Source organism: Symsagittifera roscoffensis, chromosome 5 (assembly GCF_963678635.1).
Source record: "Symsagittifera roscoffensis chromosome 5, txSymRosc1.1, whole genome shotgun sequence".
NCBI classification, from domain to species: Eukaryota; Metazoa; Xenacoelomorpha; order Acoela; family Convolutidae; genus Symsagittifera; species Symsagittifera roscoffensis.
In genome coordinates, this window is record NC_087066.1 from 40705858 (window position 1) to 40732017 (window position 26160).

The 26160-nt window shown below is 33.3% G+C and overlaps 1 protein-coding gene across 1 annotated transcript in view; it reads left to right on the plus strand.

The window, feature by feature from the left end:
- Positions 1 to 26160, plus strand: part of LOC134846300 (gamma-aminobutyric acid receptor subunit beta-3-like) — a 159622-nt gene that overhangs the window by 15193 nt on the left and 118269 nt on the right. Inside the window, exon 3 of the mRNA XM_063863595.1 lies at positions 470 to 552. Coding sequence (XP_063719665.1) covers positions 470 to 552 — 83 coding nt within the window. The remainder of the gene's footprint in view (positions 1 to 469; positions 553 to 26160) is intronic.

The window sequence follows — 26160 nt, forward strand, 5'->3', positions numbered from 1 at the left end:
AAAAGTTTGCCTACGGCGCAGAAAAATTGGTCAAAATGAGGTCTTATAGTGATTTAGGAGAGCTCAGAAAATGAATTTGATCGACCTAAAAAAAGGTTGATAAAAGTTTCGAATTTTTTTTTTTGAAAATCCGCCCCGTCCCTCACCCCCTCGAGAAAATCCTAGATCCGCCCCTGGATGAACAAAAAAAGAATCGAGCGTGAAGCATACAAATATTTGGGTGAATCGTATCGTTTTTACATTGCGCTGATAATTGCCCAAAAATTTCGCGCCGCAGGCAAAATTTAGAAAAAACAGGTCAAAAAAGTCGTTTTCAATCAAGTAACATACAAAAAAATCCCACTTAACAGAGTTAAATGGTTAAGAACGTTTTGAAACTGATTTAATTTGTGAAGAATCGTATGATTGAGGTTTTGAATTTGATTTATAATGCATATTACTTTTAGTTTTTTCAACTTGTTCGTTATAGACTTCGCGTGACCTCCAAGTGCTTCATGATTCTCACATTCTTCCCTCTCGACACTCAGAAATGCTCTCTCCTAGTCGGCTCATGTTAGTACAAACTTAGAGGGGGGCGGAGCGATTAGCATGTGTGCCTATTATCATATCATGTTTGCTTTAACTCTGCGTGCTTCAGACGAAAAACAAACTAGCATAAAATTTCAAATATTTTCGAAAATCACTTGATATGTTTATGAGAGTGAAATTTTCACTTTCGACTAATTCAAAATTCGGCTAAGTGCGTGGTGGCCAAAATTGGAAACTTGAGAAAGCAAAATGTGACAGCAAATCTTCAATCTCCATTCTTTTACATAGGCATGCTAATCGACACATATGCTAATAGGCCGATCCCCTCAAATAAAAATCCATTTCGATTTTGCTACCTAACTGAAATGAATTCAGGTAATTGGCCGAATTAGATTTTAAATATATCATATTGCTCTTTAGATTGTCTGTGGGGTGGGAGGATCGAAGATAAATTTTAAAAATGCTCCAAGTTTATTTGCAACAGCGTCAAGTTTTGGTTACCACCCGCACTCAACAAAAGAAGAAATCAATTGCTAAAAGTACAATTATAAATAGGGTGAAGGTGGAGGCGGAGCAATGAGCAGAATGGCCTAAAAGCAGAATGGGTCCAAGAGCAGAAAAACTTTAAAAAAGTCCTTTTTATTAATTTATTTAGCCCGTACAAGTCAATATTTTTCTGTTTTTCTGCTCTTGGACCCGTTCTGCTTATTGCTCCGCCTCATTTTTTGCTTTTTTGCTTCGGAACACTGAGAATGAAAATTGAGAAAAATTTTTCCTGAAATTTAGATTTTGTTGTCTCGCAAATTTTCAATTTTTTGCAATAAATGAAAAAGTGTTTATCGGACAAATTCCATATATGGAAAATGTATTGTAAACTTTTTCCATACACTCGGTTTTTCCATACACTTTTTCCATAAGTACAGAAAAATTGCATGGAAGTCTATGATTAGTGATTTTTCATATATGAAGATTGTATGACTAGCTTATTCCCATGAGGCAAAAAAAAGAGTTTTTAGAATTTTAATTTCTTAAAATTTTTGGGATCTGTTCGTGACCGAACACAAATGACAAAAACTATGGTTTACTCAAAACTAGAGTCACCAAAAATTTGATCGTCTTGCATTTGCAATGCGTTGAAAACCACCTGAATTATCTAAGAGTTTTCTTACACAAATATTATACTAAAACCATCAAACTTTTAAACTGTATGATAATCATTTTTCCATACAATCGCCTTATGAAATTGTATGATAAACATTTCTTGTATGGAATTGCATGGCAAGCATTTTTTGTGTATGGTGGTCAACTCTGGTTAGTGTGTAACATGAGCAGCCGCGTATCTATTGACCTCAACCTACTTTAGATATCAAGTCCATTTGCTCTGCATGGAATTCAAATTTTCATGCTTATCTTATTGTCTACAAAAAATAATACTTCAAAAATGTTACTATTTCTTGACAAACAGTTTTGGCAATAAATCGCACAGATTTTATGCTCAAGTTGTATTGACGTTTCGTTTTATTTTTGTCTTCTACTGTCTAAACTGCCCCTAATGGTAGGAATAGGCAACTGTTTGTCATCATGTTCAGTCCGTCCACTGATACTGTTTCCATACATAACTCCTGTTTGGTCAAAGTTATACTTTTCAGCTTCCCATCTCATTGGTTTTTTCTTAGTTTCGCTACTGACGGTATCTTTTTGCGGTCCTTTTTTGATGTTCCTTTCAAATGTATATTCCTTAGGTTATCAACGGTTCATTTTGCAAGATATCCGCAATACGTTTCTAGTTATTAGTAAAAGGTGCTATCTAGAATTTTAATGCCTAGCCGTTCTATAACAATGGTAGTTGTAGTTCGAGCTTTGTGTTTGTTAGATCATTTAAATGTTCAGTCGGCGTTTTTTTTAAATCTGCTGGCTATGTCATGTCATCTTGTCGATTGATTGTGCAAACTTTCAATGTCCATGGATCTTTGTGTTCCCAGAAGGATTGCGCTCACCATTAGATTATCCTGACTGAAAGTTTGCTGTGAAACGCTCATTGATAAACTAATGTGTCTAAAAAAGCGCGTGAGATACTTTGATGCTGAAAGTTGAACGTGCATGATTTACAGTGGCAAATTATCCTGCACCACTTACCAATTCCATGAACAATTCTTATTATTAGCTTAAAATTGATAGTTAATCAATGTTTCATTAACTAAAAACTGTTCAGGCCAGTTTATCGACAGTCGAAATATTCAATGCCTTGTCCTGATACGAGCAGTCTTTTTTTGCTGAAATTCGCCTAAGATAATTATAATAAAATTTAATATTATTTTGTTTTTCAAATTGTTATCTGATCAAATAAAAATTATTAAAAAATGATCATTTTTTATAAGAAAAAAAAACAAATTATTTAACTTTCTTTTCCTATTATGCCGATCTAAAAGTTCAAACAAAGTAACTATGCAAAAAAAAGAAGAAAGAAGACCGGATATCAATTTGTAAATAAATCTAAAATAAAATCACTGTCTAAAGCGCTAATGAGGCAAAACCAGACCCCCCCTGATTGTTCGATTGTTCTATAATTATAATTATATTGGTCTATAATAACGTTATTGTTCCATAATTGACTATAAAGCCTTCTACTACAATCTTTATACAGTCTATAACTGTTTTAGGGGGCCTAGGAAATTAGACGAAAAGCAAATTAGACGTGACCAACAAAAACGAATTTAGACGTCGATGCAAAATTACAAGTATGGGAAATTAGACGTAATTGTATTGTTCGAGTCTGAAATTTGTTTAGTAACTATTCAATTAACTTTCGTTCGAGCTTTCTTAAATTTTAATCAACTTTTCACATGCCGCAATTTTCACATTCCGCATTTTTACATGCCGCAATTGTATAATTTATGCATTTCAAAAATGTTTTATAATATTGAGATTAACGTTTTATAAATCAATTTTGATGAATATTTTGATATGCAATGGGATCATATACTTTTTTTTGTAATCATGAAAACTTGTTTTAAGTAATTTATTTTGTTAGCCCTTTGCTTTCCGTCTAAAATGCTAGTTTAGCAAAAACAGTTTAACGTTTAAAATTGTTTTTGTCGGTCACGTCTAATTTGCTTATCGTCTAATTTCCTAGCCCCTCTGTTGTAGGTAAGAAAATATCGGGCAAATTGAAGGAGAGTTGTCGAAACTCTCAGAGTTTTTTTCAGGGCCTGGTTTCTGTTTACGAAAATGAAAAGTGAAAAGTTCAACTAAATTTTTATTTGTTGTTTTGATATGGTAAGTCTAGCTCAAATTAGACGCAGGCAGTTTAATTTAGTATTATATAGACCGCACTAACTATTACCATCGGTCAAGTATATGTCAATTTTCTCTATATCGGTTTATAGATTTTGATCAGTTAACAACAAACTGGTGCACTAAGTAAGACTTGTAACTGCTAAAGTTGGGCATAAATATCAATTTGAGTTAAAGCAACAAAGGACTGTGTTTGATTGAGAGCAAGCGCATGTGGATTGTAATCCAATGTTGATAAAAGGATACGCCTGAAAGCTCAAAAAGCTGGCAATTCACAAAATCTATGAAGAGTCTTATATTTACGGTAACATTTGTGGCTAAATGATCCACTTTTGGAAAAAACACAAAGCAGAGATTCCTATCAATTGGAGTTGGTGTTTATTTATTTTTTTTCAGTTTCCATTACACAAAAAGAGAATATTTCTTCATTCAAAAGTCGGTTTTTAAGAATCATTCGCTAAGTTTGTCGTCTCAAGAGTTTTTCTGCTCTCAAGTTTGTCGGATTAGTGTTAGGTAATTATTTGGGTAGTGTGACGTAATATTGAGGGCAACCTGCACATGCTCCATTAGTGCTCACCTGGCAAGAAGGAACGATTTAAGCCCCACTCAATATTATGACAAAAAATGTCAAACCAAACCGCGATCTCAAATAAATAACAAATGCACTTAGAACATAATCAAAATTTCACGATTATTTTTCACGATTATTTCACGAAAGAATGTTCTTTTAGCAGGTAATGCGCCACCATTATAAAAGCTTCTACAATATGAATGAAATATTTTGGTCGCAATATGTACGAATCTTAAACTGGTGAAAAATATTTTGGTCGCAAGATGGATTTTAAAAATTTCCGCTGCCAATTTTCAAAAACAAAGAAAAAGATTATCTGAAATTTGTCGAATATGAGATGCGTTAAGTCTAACGACAATTGATCGATCATAAGTCATCTTATACTGTTTTTAATCAATCTAATCCAGATCAAATATTCACTTGGTTTGATTGCCGTTTAGAACCTTAAAACCGGCGTAAAATAAGAAGTTCCGTTTTAACATGTCAATCAACCATTTCCGAACGAATCATTTAGCATACATGAGGTTAGGTTTTGCAGGGGCAGTTAAGGATCCAAATCAGGCAATTGGCATCTGATTTGAACATAAAGAGCTTAACTGATTTGAACAAAAAAAAAACGAAATGATTATTACTGCCCGTGAATTTCATACATGCAGTCGCAATTGAGAAAACAGTGAAATTCAGTGGAACTAGGCTGAGTTGATACAATCTATTAAAGTCTGAGCAGAAATTAACACGATATTTCACATGCGACCGATCACTGCTATAAAAGGGGAAGGGGTTTGAAACAACCAAACACCCTGATTTTTGTTCTAACTTTTGAGTTATGACCGAAGTGTATAACTCATAGAGTAATTTCGGATAGGGTACACCGTCTGCTCGTCACGCTATCTTATTTTCGGCCGGATAGATTCGTGCAACTTCTTAGTCTAATACCGATCCTAATCTTACTCTTATACTATCTAGTCTCAGGTTGTTTAACTAGTCTCTGCTAGGCTCAATAGATCTAGGGTATACTGGTTTATTGCGGCTGCTGAAGTACTCGGGTGAGTTCAACTAACTTCTAAGTTAAATTCAAATCTCTCTGGTGCTGAAATTACAAGTAATTTCAGCACTTACAAATAAGTGGATTGTTAGTCAGATGGATCATGATTGGTTAATATTAAATACTTTACATTGGTAAAATATCTAATTTATCCAATCATAAAATGTAGTTTAGATCAGGTTCCACCCATCCGGGTTTTACAGAGTTTTTTAGAATAGTCTTTCTGTAATTCAAAGGATGGATGATGGACGTTGGTGTTTGGCGAACATCATATTTCTTCTGGGTTCTCTTGTTAGAGAAGTTCCAGGTTCGATCGTTGTGTCATCTCATGACAACGACTGGGTTTTCGCAACAAACTCAAATCTGATTTCAGAATGGTTGGCTATGTCAGGTTTTTCTGTTTCATTGATGAGAACTTCTTTGTGTTTTGATCTTGTCTGGGAATGGCGTGGAGATTGTGCGTGGAGGGGATGCCTGGTTACTCGGATCTGTACGTATACTTGAACATCGAGGTGGTCATTGTTCTAGTTCAATGAAGTCCTTTTCTGCGAAGTCAAGTCGTACTCTAAATCCTTTGAGTTGTGATTGTGAGTGGCATATTGATTGTGGTTGGCCATTCTTTTTCGAGTGTAGTGGGTTCATTTTGTCTTTGGATGTTCGTCTTTGGTGTTGTATGCTGATCTATATATTGCATAATATAATTTACATTTTATAAAACTTTTATTAGTTTAATGTTTTTTAATTATGATTTTGGTTAGTTGTTTTCACAAAAGCTTTTTGTTTTAGTTCAGTTATTTTGAAGAGTTACTCACCCTTGAGTAGCTCTTATTAAAAATAGGAGTGTGGTCACAAAGCGTGGATGTAGCGCGGTGGGTTAGGCCGGCTATAGAGCATGCTCAGGACGTCCTTCCTGGTGGGTTAGGCCAGGAGTGGGAGTATGATTGCATGCGGTTTTTTGTGAGAGGTCCTGTTATGTGACAACGTTTTATGTTGGGTTTGTTGTGGTTTTTCTTATGTCTTGTTGGTTGTGTCCTTTTTTCAAAAATCAAATTGTTTGTGGTATGGGTTTGTCTTTCGACTTTTTTGTGTTTTATTATTTCTTTCTTAGACTTTATAATAGTCTTCAAAAGAATAAATTATCCAGTTTTAAACTGGGTTAATCCGGTTTGGGTACCGTTGGTTTCCTTTTCTTAGTCATGCTGTTATTCTATGATTTGTGGTGTTTAGTAAGCTGCGTTGGTTAGTGTTGTTTAGTGTATAATTCCTTTCCAACCGGGTTAAAGGAAAGTTTGAAACGTGTTATCTTGTGTTAGAGTTATCGAGTGTGAAAGCTTGAAACTGAATTTCATTATTTTAAACAATTCTTCGTGGGCGAGCTGTGCGAGTGTGGATAGAATGTTTGTGCGAATGAATGGAAATATCAAAAGGTTAGTACTGCATTTTCGTTTCATCAATTTATTACATAGAATTTTTAATTTTACTGCTAGTTGTTGGGGAAAATTAAGTTACAAATTTTCATCATTTTTAGATTTACTGCTTGTGGGGGAAAAATTTATAAATTAAATTACTGCATTGGTATTATATTTATTTAATTGTTGGTGCAAAAATTTAATAGGGTTTTAAACAGTTTTGAAGAAGTTTGCTATTTTTTATTTTTCTTTTGTGAATTTTTCAGATGATCGTTGGATGAAGGCTAAAATTCTAAAGAAAACATGGATAAAGAATGGTGAGTTTCTAATATTTTAATTAGTTAGTAATATGTATAATTCATACTTACCTGTTAGTCGTCGGGGAAGAAACCGTGGGGGAAGATGTCGTGGATGAGATCTGAAGTTGTTAGTAATTTAGCTAAAATGCGGATGATATTTTTAGTTTGAAGTAGTGGCCAAAGCAATTGAAGTGCTTTAATGGTGGTTAGTTCTTCAGTGCCAACTGCAAATTCATAAGGTGTGTTTTGGATTAGATTATATAATTTGTGATTGAATTTAGTGTTATGGATGAATTCTAAAATGGGGATTTCTATAGGTTGTACAAACTCGTGTGGGATAAGGAAGGGTCGGGATTCTTCTGCGTTGAAGGTCTTGGTGATGGGACAAAAAATATACATTAGGGTTATGGGATCATAATTTCGAAGAATACCATGAAGATTAGTATCTTTAATGCAATATGTGAAGTTAAGAAAGAATGGTGAGGTGTATTTGGAATTGATGAATTGAAAACGATGGTGTGGTTGTCTGGAGGGAGTGTGTAGGTCAAAGTGATTTTGGATGAAACGATAATAAGTATATGTTTGTGTTTGTTTAGTGCGCAACATAATATCGTGTGAGCAGTGCAAATCTCTTTCATGTGGTGCAAGGAAATGAAAGGTTAGTGAAAATATTTGGAAGCGTTCTTTAAAACTTTCGTAGGCTTGTGTGTCTGTTAGTGCTTCTGAAATAATGTGGTCAAACTTGCGATCGAAGATATTTAGTGTAAATACATATGGTGTTTTAATGAAAAATTTCTCGGTGATTTGTGGGTTAGCGAAGCGATCGTCGTCTAAGAATTGATCTTGGTTAGTTCTGATGATGTTATGATCGTAATATTCTAGTGTATATTCATTAGCTCGGGGTGCAGTGTGTGTTTTTAGTGATTTTTTATATCCAATGTAAGTAAATTGTCTAGGTGTTAGTGGTGTAGTGAGTCGATATAGCATGTCCTTATTTCGTTCTATATCGATGTGAGTGTTAGATGAAGGTAAGCAAAGGGGATTAGTAAAATGATAATATGAGGTCCAAGGAAGGGTAGGCATTAAAACGTGTTCGTCTACAAAGTTACGTGTCTCGTTAGTGTCGTGAGGGGTGTTTAAGGTGTATTGTGGAAATGAGGGTAAGGTGATAGCTAAAAATTCTTTTGTGTTAGTGTGTTTTGGATGGTTGATATATTCACGGGCTGTTCCTGGTTTCGCTGGGAAAGGATGGTTGGGGAACTTTCTTTTAAAAGTGCGGTAAGCTCTATTAGTGCTGAGTGAAGATTCAGTAGATGTGGATGATGGTGCTAATGATTCAGTATAAATTGAAGAGGGTGTAGGGGTAGGAGGGTTGGATGAATCTATTGTGGATGAGATTTGGTTTATGGTTGGGGTGTCAAGGTGGTAGGGTTGTTGTTGTAGGGTAATGAAATTATCTAGTTCTGGGGAGATTCGGGGGGTGTCTGGAGAATGAGATGATTGGTCTGAGTGAAGTGAGGAGTAGGTTGGAGTGACTTGGGAAGCATAAGAGGGTGTAGAATTGGTTGGGACAGGGTTATTTGGTAGTATGGGTTGAAAAGGGGGTTGGGAAAAATTTGAGGAATTGGTGTGAAAATTATTTGATGGAGATGGTTCAGAGTCGGCAAATTCATCGGGGGTTTCAATATTCGGGTTATTGAGTTGTGAGATGGAGTATAAAACTGAGATGTGTGAATTAGTATCGGAATTCATGCCGGATGTTACATTACTGGTGGGGAAATCGGGTGGCGGAAAAGCAAAAAGTGGTATTATTGGGATTGGAGTGGTGAGGTTGGTTGGGTGGGAATTTGATCGGTGTAGGGATCCAAGTTGTCGGCTCATCGTGGGCTAAAAAAATTATTATTTTGAGACTGAAAAGCGGTGGTATGGGGTTGTTCTATAATTTGTTCATAAGTATTTTCATCTTAAGAGTGGTGTGGCATTATATGTTGGATGAGACTTTGTGATATAGTTGGTCTAAAATTTTGATTATGTGTTATGGCTAAATTTCGAAAATTACGTGGGACTAGGGATAATGGATGGTTATGTGGTAGGGGTGGTAACTGTGGTGCTGTTGGCGTTGTGTCTACATTGTTATGTTCTTCGTCGTATGTGTTCTGTCTTGTTGCTATTTTTGTGTTATATTCTTTTATTTGTGCGTCTAAAAGAATTTTGTTTATAGATGTAGAAAAGATTCCAAAAAATCCTGCAAATAGTATGCGTGCTACACTTGCTTGTCTATTGACTTGTGTGTGTATAGCACATGTGTTATAGATTCCTTTTAAGAGTGAAAAAAGAAATCCAATAAAGTTAAACATTGCGTATAAAATAGTCAGTTTTTCTAAGATGTAGTAGGGCCATCCTAGAAAATCAAGAATCTCATTCTTGAGTGTAACAAAGCTAAAAATATTGATAGGTGATATATCTTGTGGACGGTGTTTTTCACCGTTTAGATATATATAATCTTTAATGTCTTTAAAATATCCGCTATAGTCTTGCGTATAGATGTCTGCAAATCCTGCGGTTTCGGCAAGTTTGCGTAAGTTTTGGTCAATTGATTGTCTTTGTATTGTGTCCATTTGTGTTAATAATTCTTGGAATTGTTGTGTTCTAATGTGATGTTGAATATCTGACTTTGAGTATATTCCTATTGATTGTAAGTCTATATTTGGGTTTCGAGCGATAGCGCGAATGCTTTCTGGTGAAAATTTTTTGAGTGATTGCATTAATGTGGGATATGGGGTGAGAAGGTAATATTTATCTTCATCAGGGTTTAGTTGTACTACATTGTGGCTATTTTCTGATCCACATGGGACTGCGGTATCCCAGAAATAGGTTCTTCGTGAAAGTGTGTCAACGAAATGTACTTTATTCTTATAAAAGATAGGGATTCTTTTATAGCATCGTTTATCTTCAAAAACGTATAGTGGTGATACTTTTTTAGTACAAGTATAAAACCATAAGATGTTTCCTTCATAGTCTAAAAAATTTGATCTATTTCCTGATAGTAAATATCCTGCGTAGGGTATTTTTAATACTGCTAGTGCAAGTGATTGTAATATTTGTGTTCTTTCCAATTCGCATAGTTGGTGTAGTGTTTCTAATTCAGAGAGTGAGATTTCTTGAAAAATTCGGCTAATCGTGTAGTCTAGTTTCATATCTAAGTGAATATCATAGTGGATATTACCGAAATATGTACTATTCATTAGTGATAGTTCTTGTAAACGTGTGCTTTGATCGTCTTGGGGCTTTAAATGTCCACCAGGTTGACCTGTATTCTTTTGAAAATTAACTGGTATGTATGATGTTTCTTCATTTGGAGGATGACTTGTGGCGTATGGGTCGACTTTTATTTTTCCAGTGGTCATGTCGAATCCATTTTCGTATTCAACTAATATTTCGGAGTATTGTGTTTTGTGAAGTGGGTTTCTGTATTTACATGCAAGTTCTGTTTCTTGATATATTTGAAAACGTGTTAATTTATTTTCTATATTATGAATGTTTCTAAAATTAGAACTTATTTTTCGTAATGGATTTACTTGTTCATATGGTATTGATTGTATAAAATATTTTTCGTGAAATTTTATCATACGAGCGTGTATTTTTGCTACTTGAAATGTTGTACATGTGTCTTCGGGGAACCAAACAATTGTTGCTTGTGTTCGTGTTGTAGGGTCACAATAGCCTTGGTCGTTTTTACAAGGTAATCTAATTCCTTGATAGATCATTGTGTTGTCTGATAAATCTCGTGTGAGTCGTATTTTTTCGAGTTGTATTTTCCAATCGAAAAACATGATCTCTTGGTATCCTTTGTTTTTTGTGTCTGCTTTGCAGTTTGATGGGTTATTTATACCAATGTGTGGTATCCAGTGTTTATCGTGCATGTCATAGGTTAATCGTCCGTGTGCGCCGTTATATGGGTACTTTTCATCTAATTTTATATGTCCTTGATATCTTTCAAGTTCTGCTTGATGTACAGAATCTGAAAAAACTTGGAAATATACTAACTTTCTATCTGTGTTTTTATTTTTTGTGATGTTTAGTCGGAGTAACTCGTTTTTACAATCTTCGGGATTGAGATGTAAAAGTCGTTCTATATTACTCTGGTAGAATGATTCATGGTCAAGTCGGTTTTTATTTCCGTTTGAGACTTGTGAACAATGTACTTTCTTTTCAGAAAATGTTGCTGTGAATTTATATCCTGTAACTGTTGTTGCTCGGGCTTTTGAATAAAGTGTTGCTATTACATTTGTAGTTTCTATGGCTTGGGGTTCTGTTTCGCATTGTGATACTTGATTTATTGCATACTTGTGTAGTGTTTTTTGTTCGTTTTCTTCACAATCGTAATGTGTTACTAATAAATCTTGGGGTCCTGTGCGGGGAGAAGGGTTTATGTTTTGATTTGAGATTATTAGAAAAAGGAGTTGGAGAAAAATTAATAATTTTAGAATATACATGTGTATGATAATCCTGAGTATGGGTTATAAAATGTGATGTAACCAATTGTCTTTTTGGTATATCTGTCGTATTTATATATTACTTCAGTGGTTATAAATGGTGGTGGTAGTGATTGAGCTGTTATGTTTGGTGGATTTAATGGGTAGGGATGTTGAGTAATGTTGTTTAATTTAACTGTGATTTCAAACTTTAATTGTAAACTGTTTTGTTGGAGTATTTGGATATTGTGATCACGGATATCGTCGTGAATGTCTTGTCGGTATTGTAATCTATTAAGTGCCCAGTTGTGAAGGCGATTACTTTCTAGATGTTGTCCAAATAATGGTGGAGGTGCTGTAAATGTATTCCAATCTAGTCTTAAAGGAATATTTGTTGATGATTGTTCTCGATATCTTGCGTCGAGATTATTTGGAAAATTTAAGTTAAAAGGTGGTGGTGAAATCTGGCTTATTGATGGTGTTGATGGTAGTGATAATGTTTCTGGTAGTGATGAGGATGTTGTTGTGTCCGTAGAAATATCTATTGGATCATTGACTAAATTTAGTTCACCTTGTGTAAATGAATGTGTTGTCCAATATGGTAGTCGTGATGCCTGGTTTGGGGGGTTAAAGGGATTTTCACGTATTTGTTCAGATGTTGGTGTTGAACCTAAGTAATCTGATGGTAGGCTTGAGGTGCTACGTTGTGAAAGAAGCGTAGGGGTTTCTGGTAATATACCAATGGGGTTTTCTGGAGTGTTTTGTGATGGGGATTGAGGTATATCAAAATGAACTCGGGGTGTTTGAAAATTTCTGTTTCGTCGAGGATGTATAATTTGTCTATTTATTTCGACTGTATTTTGGTTTTGACTAGAATTTCTTATTCTACTTAATTCTTGTGGTAGTGTTGGGTATAAGTTATATGTTGGTTCACTCAAAGGTGCTTGTCGTTGAACTGGTTCTAGTGGTTCAGATAAACGAGCGTGTCGTTCTTCAAAAGTGTATGGGTTATCTTGAAAGGAAATTTGTGTAGATGTTTGGGGGTTTTGGGTAGTTGTAGGTGGTGTCGGGTTTTCTTGGGATGATGTCGGTGAAGACTGACTTTGTGACTGTTGGGTAGCAATTTTTGATAGCTTTTTGGTCTATTCTTTTAGTGAAAAAGTTTATGTTTATTATAGTATTCTTCTAAGAAAAGAATTAGGAGGATTGTTGCTAGAGCGAATGTGATGATTGCTTTCTTTATACATTTGCATATGGTCAAAATGAGGGATGATAGAAATGTTATGAAAATTACAAATAGTAGAAAAATATCAGTTCTACTGAAAATAGTTCGTATCATTTAGACAAGTTGTATGAATCGTACCTGTGGATATAATCAAGGGTTTTTGAAAGTTGGAGAAATAGTTCGAATATAGTGTAGAAAATTAAAAAATATATTACAAAAAATGATTAAGATTATTAGAAAAGATTCAAGGATATCAAAAAGAAATATTATGAAAGTTTCAAGTATCGTAAAAAATTGTTTGAGGTTTGTGATAATTTTAGTGACTGTTTGATAGAAGAGCATTTAAGAAATGACTTCGTTATCGAATATTTTTTGTTGTTTGGGGCAATTTTCAAGTGTGGTCGGATTATTTATTAGTTTTTTGACAAGTGGGTTGAGTTTTGTAAAAAATTGTTGGGGGCAATTTTTATGGTGATCGGGAGGTCTTCTTTGTCTTTATTTTCATTTGTCAAATGATCTGGGGTATTTTTGAGATTTTTATACTTTAGGCTAAATAAAACGGTCGTTCTTTTACTTTAGGCTAATTTAACATATTTGTTTGGGGGATATTTGAGGTCTGAGTTGGGGAAATATTGTTGATCTTTGGTTTATTAGATAAGGGAGGGTTCTGATATTATGGTGATATTTATTTTAGTTGTCAAGTTGGAGTGGTTTGCTTATTTTTGACCTGGAGGTCGTAGAGTTATAGTTATAGATATGCCTGGAGTTTAATATTTTTCGTCTAGTTGGTTTGTGTTAAAGTTATAGAAGGTGACGGATTGGATGAATCCTATTGGCTAATTTTGAACTAGAATCGCTGCGTGTTTGTCAGCATGTTATCTTGAAAAGTGAAAGTGTAAAATGTTTCAGAGGTGCAAAGATTATTAAATGTAGAATTAAAGTTGTTTTTGAAATTCAACTTTCGTGAATATTTTAGATTGTGGGATGAATAATTTATAATTTTTACGTAGTTGATTTCTAAGTCGTGAAGACTCTCTATGTTCTGATTTGTCGATTTGTTCTTGGGGTATTATTTGTTCTGTCATTTTTCTATTTTTTCTTTCTTTTTGAGATGTATTTTGATCTAGATTTTTTGTGTTGTTTTTTGTGGTGGTTGATTTTGTTATTTGGTTTTTGAGGTGAACATCTTTTTGTTCCTTTGTTGTATTTTCCGTATGTGGGTCATTTTGAATATCTTGTAAACCTGTAAAAGAATATAATTGAGTTAGTTCGCGGAGTGCGTATTCTTTTGGATAATAAGGTAATAGGTTATTTCGGTGTTGAACGATTTCTTTTTTGTCTGAGTCGGTGATTTTATATGTGACATCAGTGGGTTTTGCAATTATTTGGTATGGTCTTTTACGAAGGGGTTGTAATTTTTTTGAAATTCCTTTTTGAGTATTAAAATTGGGTATTAAAACAAATGTTCCAATTTTTAAATCTGAGGCTGGTGTAAAGCGTGAATTTATTTGTTCATTAATATTTTGCCTTTGTAACAACTTTTTTGTTACTTTTTGGTAAATTTCATTGTGTTTTTTATCTCTGTTTAAAATCCATTCGGTGTGTGTACCGGAGGCTAATTTAAGAATTTGTGGGTGATGAAAATGATCTTCATCGTGTGTATGTAATGGTAGGTTATAACAAATTGAGTCTTTATTTGGTTGACAATAACCTTGTGCGTTTTTATGAGAGTTTGCTGTAAACATTATTGGTTTGCGTGGCTTTTGGTTAAAAACCATTTCATATGGTGACATTCCTAGAGTTGTCGTAATTTGTGAATTATATGCTAAGGGAAATAATTTTACATCTGCTGACCATTCGGTGTATCTTGTATCATTTCCATTGATGATACATCTGAGATATTCTTGTAATGAACGGTTCATACATTCGACTAAGCCGTTTGTCCAAGGTGCGTGAGATGTACGTGGTTTGTGTTTGATGTTATATAGATGACATAGTGTGATGATTTCATTATTTATGAATTCTGTACCGTTGTCTGTAACTAAAATTTCTGGTAGTCCGAATTTTGCTATCCAGTGTTCATAAAGCGTTGTGTAAGCATAATAAGCGTTACAATGTGGTACTGGGTTAAGTGCTACATAATGTGTAAATGCGTCAACAATTACCATAATGAAGGAGTTTCCTTCTGATGAGGGTGAAATTGGTCCTTTAGTATCAAATGAGATACGATGGTTAAAGTACAAACTTTGTCCTTTAAAATCTTGTTTTTGTGCTATTTGTTTTTGATTTGGGTAAGGTTTATTTAGTTGGCAAACTATACAGTCATTGCATAGTATCTTTATCCAAATTGGTGCATTTGGGAAATAAAAGTTTTGTATAAAATTTGAATATGTTTTTTTTCTGATCCAGAGTGTCCTTCAATATTTTGTGTATGTGAAATATTAAAAGCTATGAGAATCATACTTAAAGGGAGACAGGGAACTGTAGATTCATTCAATTTGTATTCTAGAAGGTCTGTGTTTTCGTTAATTGTTGTATTATTGAATTTTCGAAAATATCGGAGGAGTGTTTTATTTCCTAAAATAGTTGTATCTGCCTTGACGGGTTTAGTTTTATATTTGTGCCATGATTTTAGTTGTCGAATTACTGGGTCAAGATTTTGATATTGTTTCAGTGTTGAAATTGTAATTGTTTCTGCTGGGGGGAGAAAAATGTTTTCAATTTCTTATTTAGATAAGGATATTGTATCAAGTGGGTCATGGAGGTCAAAAACTTGATTTATTGTGTATTTTGAATCGTTTGTTTGTGGTCCTGATAAGTTTATTTTATCAGTTAAATTTTCTTTTTCAATTAGTGGAAAATGGTCTTTTTTAGGCGGGTGTTGTTTTATTCTTTTTTGTTGGGTGTTATTTTTTATCCATTGTGAATATGGGATTGGTTTAAAAGTTGATGTTCCAAGTAGGTCAACTTCATAGTGATTATTTTGACAATCTAAATAAAGTGGGAAGTGTTGTAGATTGTTTATCTGTGATTGTTCAACGTCAGTTTTTACTGCATATTTGCATTCTAGTCGGGGTGATGTTTCATTTTCTGCAAGGTAGAATTTTATATTTTTGGGTATTTCAACTGTGGTTTTACGTGTAAGTAATTCAGGTGGCGTATTTCGACTTAAGGTGTCTGGTAATGCAAGATTTTTTCCTGCGGTCCAAACTATATGTAAGTTTGGGAATTTCATTAAAATTAGTTGAAATCTATAAACTCGGTGGTTTGGATTAGACTTTTGTGTAAAAAGAAAGATGATTGGTTTATGGTCTGTGAATAGAACTGTGGGATGTTTTGATCCAAGTATCAGAAATTCATATTCTGTTAGTGTATATATTATGGCTGTACATTCTCTCATTAGAGTTGAGAGTCGTAGCTCTGCTTGAGTGAATATTTGAGAATTTGCTGATATGAGGTTCATTTTATTTGTACCATTATGTGATTGTAATAATGCTGCGCCGATGCCAAAGTTCGAAGCATCGCACATTGCATAAAATGGTTGATTTGAATCTGGAATTGTGTTTGAAATTTGTTCAGTTAGAAGTTTTTTAATTTCTTCAAATCGTGCTTGATGTTCTGTATTCCATTCAAAATTATTTTGTTGTCTAAGTATATTATAGAATGGTCGTAGATATAATTGCATTTTATAAACATATTTGCTTAAAAAGTTTAACATTCCAAGGAATTCTTGGATTTTCTTTTTATTTGTTGGTGGTTGGAGTTTTTGAATAGCGTCTATACGTGATGGAGTGATTGTTTTTCTTTCTATATTATGTCCTAAGAATTTAACTCTTGTCAAAAAGAAGTGTGATTTATCGGGGGCGGCCTTCAGATTTTCGTTCTGAAGTATTTGGTGATATTGTTCTAAAACATTGAACATTTCCTCTTTTGTCTGTGCTTGCATAAAAGCATCGTCTAAATAGGTGATTGCGTTTTTCTTGAGTATTAGTGGTCGAAAAATTTTGCTCATAAAAGCTGAAAATGCTGCTGGTCCTATGGATATTCCATAGAATAAGCGGTTGAATTCATACTGTTGGTTTCCAATAACAAATTGTGTTAAGCGTCGCGATTGTTCATCTAATGGCATTTGATTATATGCACTATTCATATCGGCGGTGGTAAAGTATTTTCCGTTTATTTTTGTTAAAATAACTTGTATTGGTTCAATGGGCCAATTACACTTTGATTCATCTATGAGTGAGTTGAGGTATCTAGCATCGAGAACAATTTTTAATGATTCTCCTTTGGCTAGAATGATAACAGGGTTGATAAATGTGTTGCCTGTTGGTTGTTCTTCTTTGTTTACTGGTGATATAATGTTGTATTGTTCTAAAATGTCGAGTAATCTGTTCACTTTATCGTGTAAGTGAATTGGTACTTTACTTGCTCTTTGTTTTTTGAAAACTGCGTCTGGTTTTAATGGGAGATGTAGTGATGAGCTGATTTTGCCAACATCAAATTTGGATGTTGCATAGACTGATGAATATTTAATTAGCTGTTTGGCTAGTTTTTCAAATTCGTCTTGTGTTATTTGTGAATGTTGGAAATTAAACATTGTTAAAAATTTCTGTTGATTCTCTGTGTAGTTACTTATGTTGAATGTAGGTTTGAAATATGGGGTTTTTGTGAAATAATCCGTATTTCTGTTTTCTTTATTTATTATATTATTTATAGATAATTCTTCATTAAGGATTGTGGATTGGCAAATATCTAGTAATTGGAGTATATTATTTACACGATATGCTTTTTCGTGTATTGGTGATATTGTAGCGTTGGTTTCGCAATAGCTTAAAAGTCCTAAAGGTAATGTTACTTGGTAAGGTGTATTGTTGTATACATGTAAGGAAATAATATCTGAATTCGAGTTTTTCAAATATTTTATTGATGAGATTGTGATTTTGAAAAACTTATGAATAGGTTTGAATTCAAAATCTGACATATAAAATTTTTGTTTGTTTTGTTTTTTATCATATTGGTGAACTTGTTTGATTGAAAAATTATAGATGTTTCCTGATAGTGGTTTCAATTCTTTGTTGGTTATATATTGGGTAAAATTTTGAAAAAAATGGTGGTTGTTTATTTAATCTTTGAAAAAACGTTAGGGATGTGTCTTTTGTTTTTGTATATTTATCTTTGATTAATATTTTACTATTCAAGATGTTGATTGTTGGTATATATTTAGAGATAAATGGTATTTCAATGATATTGTGTTTAATATCAGTGATATGGAATATTTGTTTAAATGGTTTGGTTAAAATTTTGTTTTGCTCCATTGTTCTTGTGGGGAGAAGAAATAATTGAATTTTTCCGTAGTTTATTAATGTTGATCCTTGTGCTGTTGCTAGTTTGCTGGAGGTTTCAAGAGGTGTTAGCTTTGGGTGTAAGGTTTTTATTTCATTCCATGTGGGAATGTTTATTATATTTGATTCTGCTCCTGAATCAATTAAAAAATCAATTTCAAGATCTGGTGGTTGAAATTCTTTGTTTCTTGGACTTTCTAAAAGAAATGGTATTGTCCAAATTTTTTCTTTGGGTTGTTCTTTTTGTATGTTTTGATAGATGTGATTTGTATTCAAGCATTTTGTTTTTTCGTTCTCATTGGGTTGATTTGTAGTGTTAATTTCATTAGTTTTTTGTGTCGTCGGTGTGGAATGGATGGGTTCAATATAATAATTGTGAAGGAGTTCTGATTGATTCTCATATATGTGTGATGAAAAAGGTTGTTCATATATAACAGGTTCATAGTCATTTTCGACTTTTATCATATTGATGGAGAGAGTGTTTTCTGTTTCACTTTCTGAGTCTGATGATTCACAGTTTATTTGATTGAGTTGTAACACATCATTTACTGTGTCGTCAATTCCTGGAGGGTCTGATGTTGTTTCTGGATTTGATTGTACTTGATTTATATTCCTTTGATGTTTAGGTGTACTACTTCTATGGCGATTATTAGAATTATTTTAATGGTTATTATTCCTGTGTGGTGATTGGGAATAATTTCTATAACGATTATTATAACTTGAATGTCGATTTTGTGAATTATTTGGTGATCTGTTTTGGTAATTATTGTTTGGTCTGTTATAGTTCGATCTATTATATGAGTTATTCCTTGATCGATTGTTCGGGTAATTCTGGTTTCGGTTGTTTGAATAACTTCTATTCCGATTATTGGAGTAGTTTCTATTCCTATTGTATGATGAATTTCGTGATTGATTGTTTGGATAGTAATTATTTCTTGATTGGGAATTAGATCTAGAAACAAATCGTGTTGTATTTGAATTTGATCTGGAGTAGTTATTTCGACTATTTGGTCTATTGTAGTGATTTTGTGATGAATTTTGCGTATTTCTTCGTTCTGGTGATCTTCCTCTATAACTTGAGTTATATGGCGATTGATTTCTTGTATAATTTGTATTGTTCGGGAGTGGTTTTCCTGAACTGTTGTTGCTGTACACAGTTTTGTTCGGTAGATTTTGATCTTTTTTCATGTATTGATAGAATGATTTATTTGGTTCTTTATATTTTTGAGGTTTATTTTGATTGTCTTGCTGTTTTTGTCTACATTCAGAAATACTATGTCCGTATCGTCGGCAATAATTACACCATTTTTTGAAAGATGGTTTGCCTTTAAAGTTTGGGTGTTTTTCATAAATATTGAGTATTTCAGTGATTTTTTCAACGAGGTCTGTATCTGATTCCTGTATATTGTTTATATTTGTGGAAGCTGTTTCAATTCTGTTAACGTATTGTAATTTCAGATTTTCCGTTTCTTCGAGTTTCATTGTGATTTCTGCTTGTTCTAGTTTGTCTACTAGTTTTCGAAAATCTAAATCGGGTTCTCGAATTGAAGAAGGATGGGATGCTCTCTTTTTTATTGCTATTTTTCTTAATTGCGGTGTTAAGGTCATCATTAAGATTTCTGTCATCTTTGTGTTTTTATAGTCGTGTGTATTTAATGAATATGCTTTTCGAACTAGTGTTTCGATTCGTACTGCTAATTGCTTGATGGTTTCGTTTGGTAATCTGCGAATTTCATTACATAAAACTCTTTGTTGTTGTTTGTTTCTTTCGGAGTCAAACATTTTTGAAAATTCTTGTGTAAACCGTTTCCAATTTGATTTTATTTCTATAGGCAATACTGAAAACCATTTTTGGGCTGCGCCGTCTAAAGTTGTTTGTATCAACGCTGTGCGTCGATGTATCCAGTTTTGATGTAGTGGCGTATTAATTGGTTCAGGTCCTATATTTAAAATCAAATTTGCTGTTACTGCATTTAAATAGTCTTCTACAGAATATTCAGGGTCTGTTCCTGTGAATACCATTAAAGGTTTATTTGATGTTATTGATGATCCACCCATAAGGTATGGATTCATTGTCATTTGTAATGATTCTGCTGCATTTGGCATTTGAGAAAAATTTGAAAGTTGATTTCTTGTTATTTCGTGTTGTTGAAGATAATATGGGAGTGGTATTTCATTTTGCATTTGGGTTGGTTGGTACGAGTGTGTGATCATTGGGTTTTGTTGCTGAATTGGTTGAAAATATTGTGTATTAATTGGGTTTTGTTGCTGAATTGGTTGTTGATTTTGTGTATCTATCGGTTGTGGAGAAAAAATTCTATGATTTGTATGTGGTTTCTGTACTCCTTGTCCACGATATTCTTGATTATACGGTGCAAATATATCTGGTTGTAAAAATCATCATCTGAGGATAAGTAATCCATTTGATAAGATGTTTGTTTTTTATTTTTATTTTGTTGAAAAAATGGATAGTTTTCACTACGATCCTGTGGAGGATGTAAATTTGTTTGGAAATTTACTGAATTAGGTGGTGCCATTGAGTTATCCCAGTTTCGAGATCTTGTATAATTACTAAAAATTTTTCGTGGTTGATAATTTGTTTTTGATGGAATGGGGTGTAATTATAATTATGGTCTGCAAAATTGTTTCTAGTGAACGTTTTGCGTGTTTTTGGCGGTATTGTCATGGGTCTGTATGTTTGGTCATCCATGTGTGAATATTTTGGGGCAACCGAAGGTTTAACGGTTGATTGTAAGGTTACCTGTGTTTGTGAAGGGTTTGTATTTCTTGGTGTTGTTAAGTTTGGACGTATTGGTGAAATACTTTGTTGTGTAGTTGTTGTGTGTACGATTTCTTCATTTATGAAGTGTGATGGTGTCTGGATATCTTGTTGAGTAAGATTCCTAGTTCCATTGAGGTTTTCATTGTGTATGACTGTAGAGTTTAAACTATTATTTTGCATATCGGGTAAAAATGTATTATAGTTTAATGGTGTTGCATCAATGGTTAATGGTATTACTCTTACATAATCTCTTATATAAGATATCGTACTTTTTGCTTGGCTTGAGATTGATTGTGGGAAGTTTATGAATGCGGGATGAGACCATTCGGGGTCCCAAACATAGTCTGATTGTTCTGTGATGGCGGTATCATCGTTTGAGTTTTGGGGTCTAAAATTTTTTCTTGCTTGTGAAATTAAATCAATATTATGTGTGAAATAATCTATTATGAACCATGCCAAAATTTTTTGTAAGTCGTGTTTTGTATGTTGTGAAACTTCATCTTTCGTGAAATTTTCTTTAATTATATTTAGAAAACTAGAGAGTAGTGTGATTTCATGTCGTACTCTTATATGTTTAGATGTTTCTGTCGGTGAGACATTTGGTATCTGGATTTCGTTTTCTAATATCGAGATATAACTATATATTATCGCAAAAACTTCATTGGTGAATATGGAGTTTGCTCTTTGTGAGTTATGATATTGGATGCTTTTTATATATTCTGAGAATACTTTTGAAAATTCTAAATCAAGGTCGTCTGTTTGAATTATATATTTATTGTGATTCTGATTTGGTGAGCTGAATTCTATGGAGTAGATTCCGTATTGTTGTGTTAGGTTACATATATCTTTTAGATAGTGATCGATAATTTGTCTTTTGATTTTTAAATCTGGGAACTCTGTTTTACATGGACTGATTCCGGGTTCAAACAAATTTAAGAGTAAATTTTTGCAAAATATATGCTGTCCTCTATCAGTGGTTGCATCTACTATAAAGGGGAAGATATCATCATCATCTGGACTTTCTTCACCTGGGGTGTGTGTTCAGCTCATTTTTTCGTTTGATGACTGTTAATATGTAATTATCAATGTGTCTAATTGGTTGATTCCAATTGTATAAATGTACTGGTTTGTGTTTATACTGCTTTTTTATTCTTCTTTTTCCTCTTTTTGATGAATTTGAAGTTGTTTCTGAGTCAGAGAAATATAATTGATCGTGAATTGGGCAATTTTTATCTATTGATTCTTTTAGTTTATAAAGTTCGTCTAAACTGTTGGTTTCTGATTCTGAAAATGCGTTGCGGTTTTTGGAAAATCTTTTTCGTGTAATTTGTCTTTGTTTAGTTATTATTTTTCTCTTTAGTGTTTGTCGTTTTGTTCGAATGTATCCAACTGTTTGTGTATGAGGTGTGATTACAAGGTCGTATTTTTTGTTATCTATTTCACAATTGTGTAAAACGATTGTTTGTTTATTTCCTAGGTTTTTAAATGACATAAGGTTTAGGATGACGGGTGCAAAAGGTTGTTAAATGATTTCTATTTGCTTAAACTGTTAGTCCTTACGATTTTTTTGTTAGCCTAACCTGGGTCTATTTGTTCAGGGTTGGGGAGAAAAGTATATCGATTCCGAAGAATGATTTTATACTTTCTCGTGGCTAGTATAAGCTAAGGTGTTAACTTACTTAATCTTAATTAAGGGTAGTGATTGTATTCAGGGTTGGAGAATAGTAAATCGATCCACAAGGTTCAGGTATAATTAGAACGCGAGTAGTTCGTTAGATACTATTTTAAACTTACTAAGTCTAAGATTTATCCTGGGTCTGGTAAGAGGGGGGATCAAGTGAAGGATGAATAACCGAAGTTCTTCACTGTTTATTCTAATTTGAATGATTAGTTTTGTTCAAAAATTTCTATTAGTCCTGGGTTTTTAGAAAGGGTTGGATAGTGAATTGACGTTTGAGGTCGTTAGACACTAGTTAAGTGGGTGGGGGAGAACAAAGTTGTTCTTTTTGATCCAAGGATAGGCCTTGATGATCAAGTTTTAAATTTAATTAAATAGAAAATGATTTAAGATCCAAGGATAAGCCTTGATGATCTGATTTTAAAATTAAGTGAATTTAAGTTTTAAAATGATTTAAATTTGTGTAAGGAAAAGATTTAGTATTTTTATGATATTAGTGAGCTTATGAATGCTGTTATGTTTAGGTGATGAAGCTGGAACAACAGGATGATTTATAATTACTAACCATTTATTGTCATGCTACTAATTTTTATTTTGATTTTTCAATAAATATTTTTCAAACATGTTTTGTATATTACTGCAGAATTTAGGAAAACGATCTGAGATCTCCTTATCAATCGTTATTGTATATTAATAATTTTGTTTAGCGCCTGAAATGATTTTGAAGATTGACTTTAAGATTTTATGTTTGCAAATGAAAATCTAAATTCATTGCTAGTAGTATTCTAAATACAAAAGTTTGTGTTGGCTTTTGCCGAACTATCATATAACTATATGGTAAGTTTCTGCTTTGTCGTATGTCGTCTCTGGTTTGAGGTCTTCTTCCAATTCCGGGTAGTTCTGTTATCGTTCGGAATATTGGCTCTGATCTATTGAGTCGTAGAGACATTTCGATTAAATTATTGTCGTATAACATTTTGTAAATGTTTTGTCTGAATTCTAATCTATTATTGGTTAATTCTAAGCTATTAAGGTCTTGTTCGAGACTTATGGTCGCACCAGATGAGTTATGACCGAAGTGTATAACTCATAGAGTAATTTCGGATAGGGTACACCGTCTGCTCGTCACGCTATCTTATTTTCGGCCGGATAGATTCGTGCAACTTCTTAGTCTAATACCGATCCTAATCTTACTCTTATACTATCTAGTCTCAGGTTGTTTAACTAGTCTCTGCTAGGCTCAAAAGATCTAGGGTATACTGGTTTATTGCGGCTGCTGAAGTACTCGGGAGAGTTCAACTAACTTCTAAGTTAAATTCAAATCTCTCTGGTGCTGAAATTACAAGTAATTTCAGCACTTACAAATAAGTGGATTGTTAGTCAGATGGATCATGATTGGTTAATATTAAATACTTTACATTGGTAAAATATCTAATTTATCCAATCATAAAATGTAGTTTAGATCAGGTTCCACTTTCGTAACGAAAATAACGGAATATTTGTGCTCGGGGTGGGTTTTTTGTTTAGACAAATTGTGACTTTAAACTAGCCGTTTTTGACTAATTTTTTGTATATCACTCAAAAGGTATTGTTGTCTTGAGCTTAAAATTGAAAAGATAATTTACTTTTGATCATTTTTCGGAAAGTTATGGGTTTCAAAGATAGCCATTTTGACCAGTTTGAGACAATTAACGCGCGATATTTTTCGCGCTTTTAACGCGTAACCGGAGATGCAATCCGTTATAGAAATCGTTCCAAATTGGGTGAAGGAATCTTATTTGCAATTATTGTTTCGTTACTAGGAGCGAAATCTATCACTTCGTAACTTATATGGCGTGTGAGAGAATGTTTTTTCAAAAATCTCAATTTTTTTCTTTTTTATTTTATTGCATTTGATATTTTCATGTTATTACTGCTCCATAGACTTTAAAAAGCAGTCGGAGCAGTCTTGTTAGTATTTGATATTCTTGTTAATTTTCTTTTTCAAAAAAAAACAGGAAATAAAAATTGCAACTTTTGTTTTTCACGCGATGAAAAGAACCTAACTTTTGCTGTTATCTCAACAACTACAAGTAATTAACGTTTAAAACTTAGACATATGATAGATAAAACAGCTAATTGAAAGCTAATAGGATTAACCATTTTAAAAACTTGTGTTTAAGGTCTCATCAGTTTTGTCTTAATTAAGAAGAACGGCCATTGACTACTCATCAATGAAGCAATAACTCAAATTTTAGCTTGTTACTAAAAAAATTGCTTATTTTTTTAAACAAACTTCTGTCTAAGAGCTTAAAAAAATTCTGAATACTAAGCTATGTGAAATTTTTTACGAGGTCCTACATATTAGAAGTTTCAAAGAAGTTTTATTAGAAGTTTCAAAGGCCTTTTAGAGAAGTTTCAAACTGCTGATGTTGTTGACAGGAATGTTTCACACTAAAAACACTTCTCTGACTCCCGCCCACAAATTAAAGGACCAAATTACAACTAGAAAGATAGTTTATTAAGGTTTCATTTAATTGCTTTCTAATAAACAGTTTCATTCATCATGTGTTGAAGTTTCTAAGCATCAATTGGTAGCAGTTGTAGAAAAAACGGTGAAAACGTGGAAAGATCATTCATTTAATTACTTGAAAACTAAATGTTGCAACTTTTTTGTCCCGTGACTGTATTGAAGCGCAAGCGGCAAACTAATTATTTCCAAATTGAAGTGAAACAAGCGATCTAGTTTCATAATTACGTTACCAGATGCAAAAGGTATCAATCTTTTCTTGAATTGGGCTATTGATTTGGGGTAGTAGGAGAAAAAATTTGAAAAAAAAATCTTTTTTTCTTGAAATTTTGGTCAAGTTGTTCGGTTAAATCTTATTCACCAGGACATTAAAGGGTAGTCGAGGCACTCGGGGCTGAGCCTTGCTAATAGTTCTCTTGTTTCGACTGTATATTTTATTATGTTGTATGGTATTTCACTCATGGCCTTTTCTCATAAAACTATGGATGGGAGAGGAATTGAAGGTATTCAGTTTTGCATATATATTGCGCACTATTTTACAGTTTTTTACTGAAGCATTCGGTACCATATTTGAAAAAATGCTGCCCGACCGAATATTTGAAATTTTGCCCTGAAACAGGTGGTTTGGTTATATTTATCTTGACATGAATAAAGTGCATAAGTTAGGCTTGAAACTGGTTACAGCAGCAAAAAGTGAGATCACAGAAGAAGCCCTTATGCTGCCTTCCAATTAGTTCAAAATAGTCCAAAAAGAGTCTCAAAACAATCTTTCAAAAAAGAAACAAATTTTACCATATTAAAAATCTCTAAAACACTCATTCTACAAAGTTTCTGTTATAGCGTTGCCTAGGTAGCAAGTAAATCAGGTTTAGTTATCAATCGAAATTGGAAATGAAATTTATACAAGACTGCTCGTATCAGGGCGAAGCCCTGAATGTTCCGACTGCCTTTTAAGGTTTACGGAGCAGCAGTAATAAAATAAAAATTTAAATGAAATAAAACA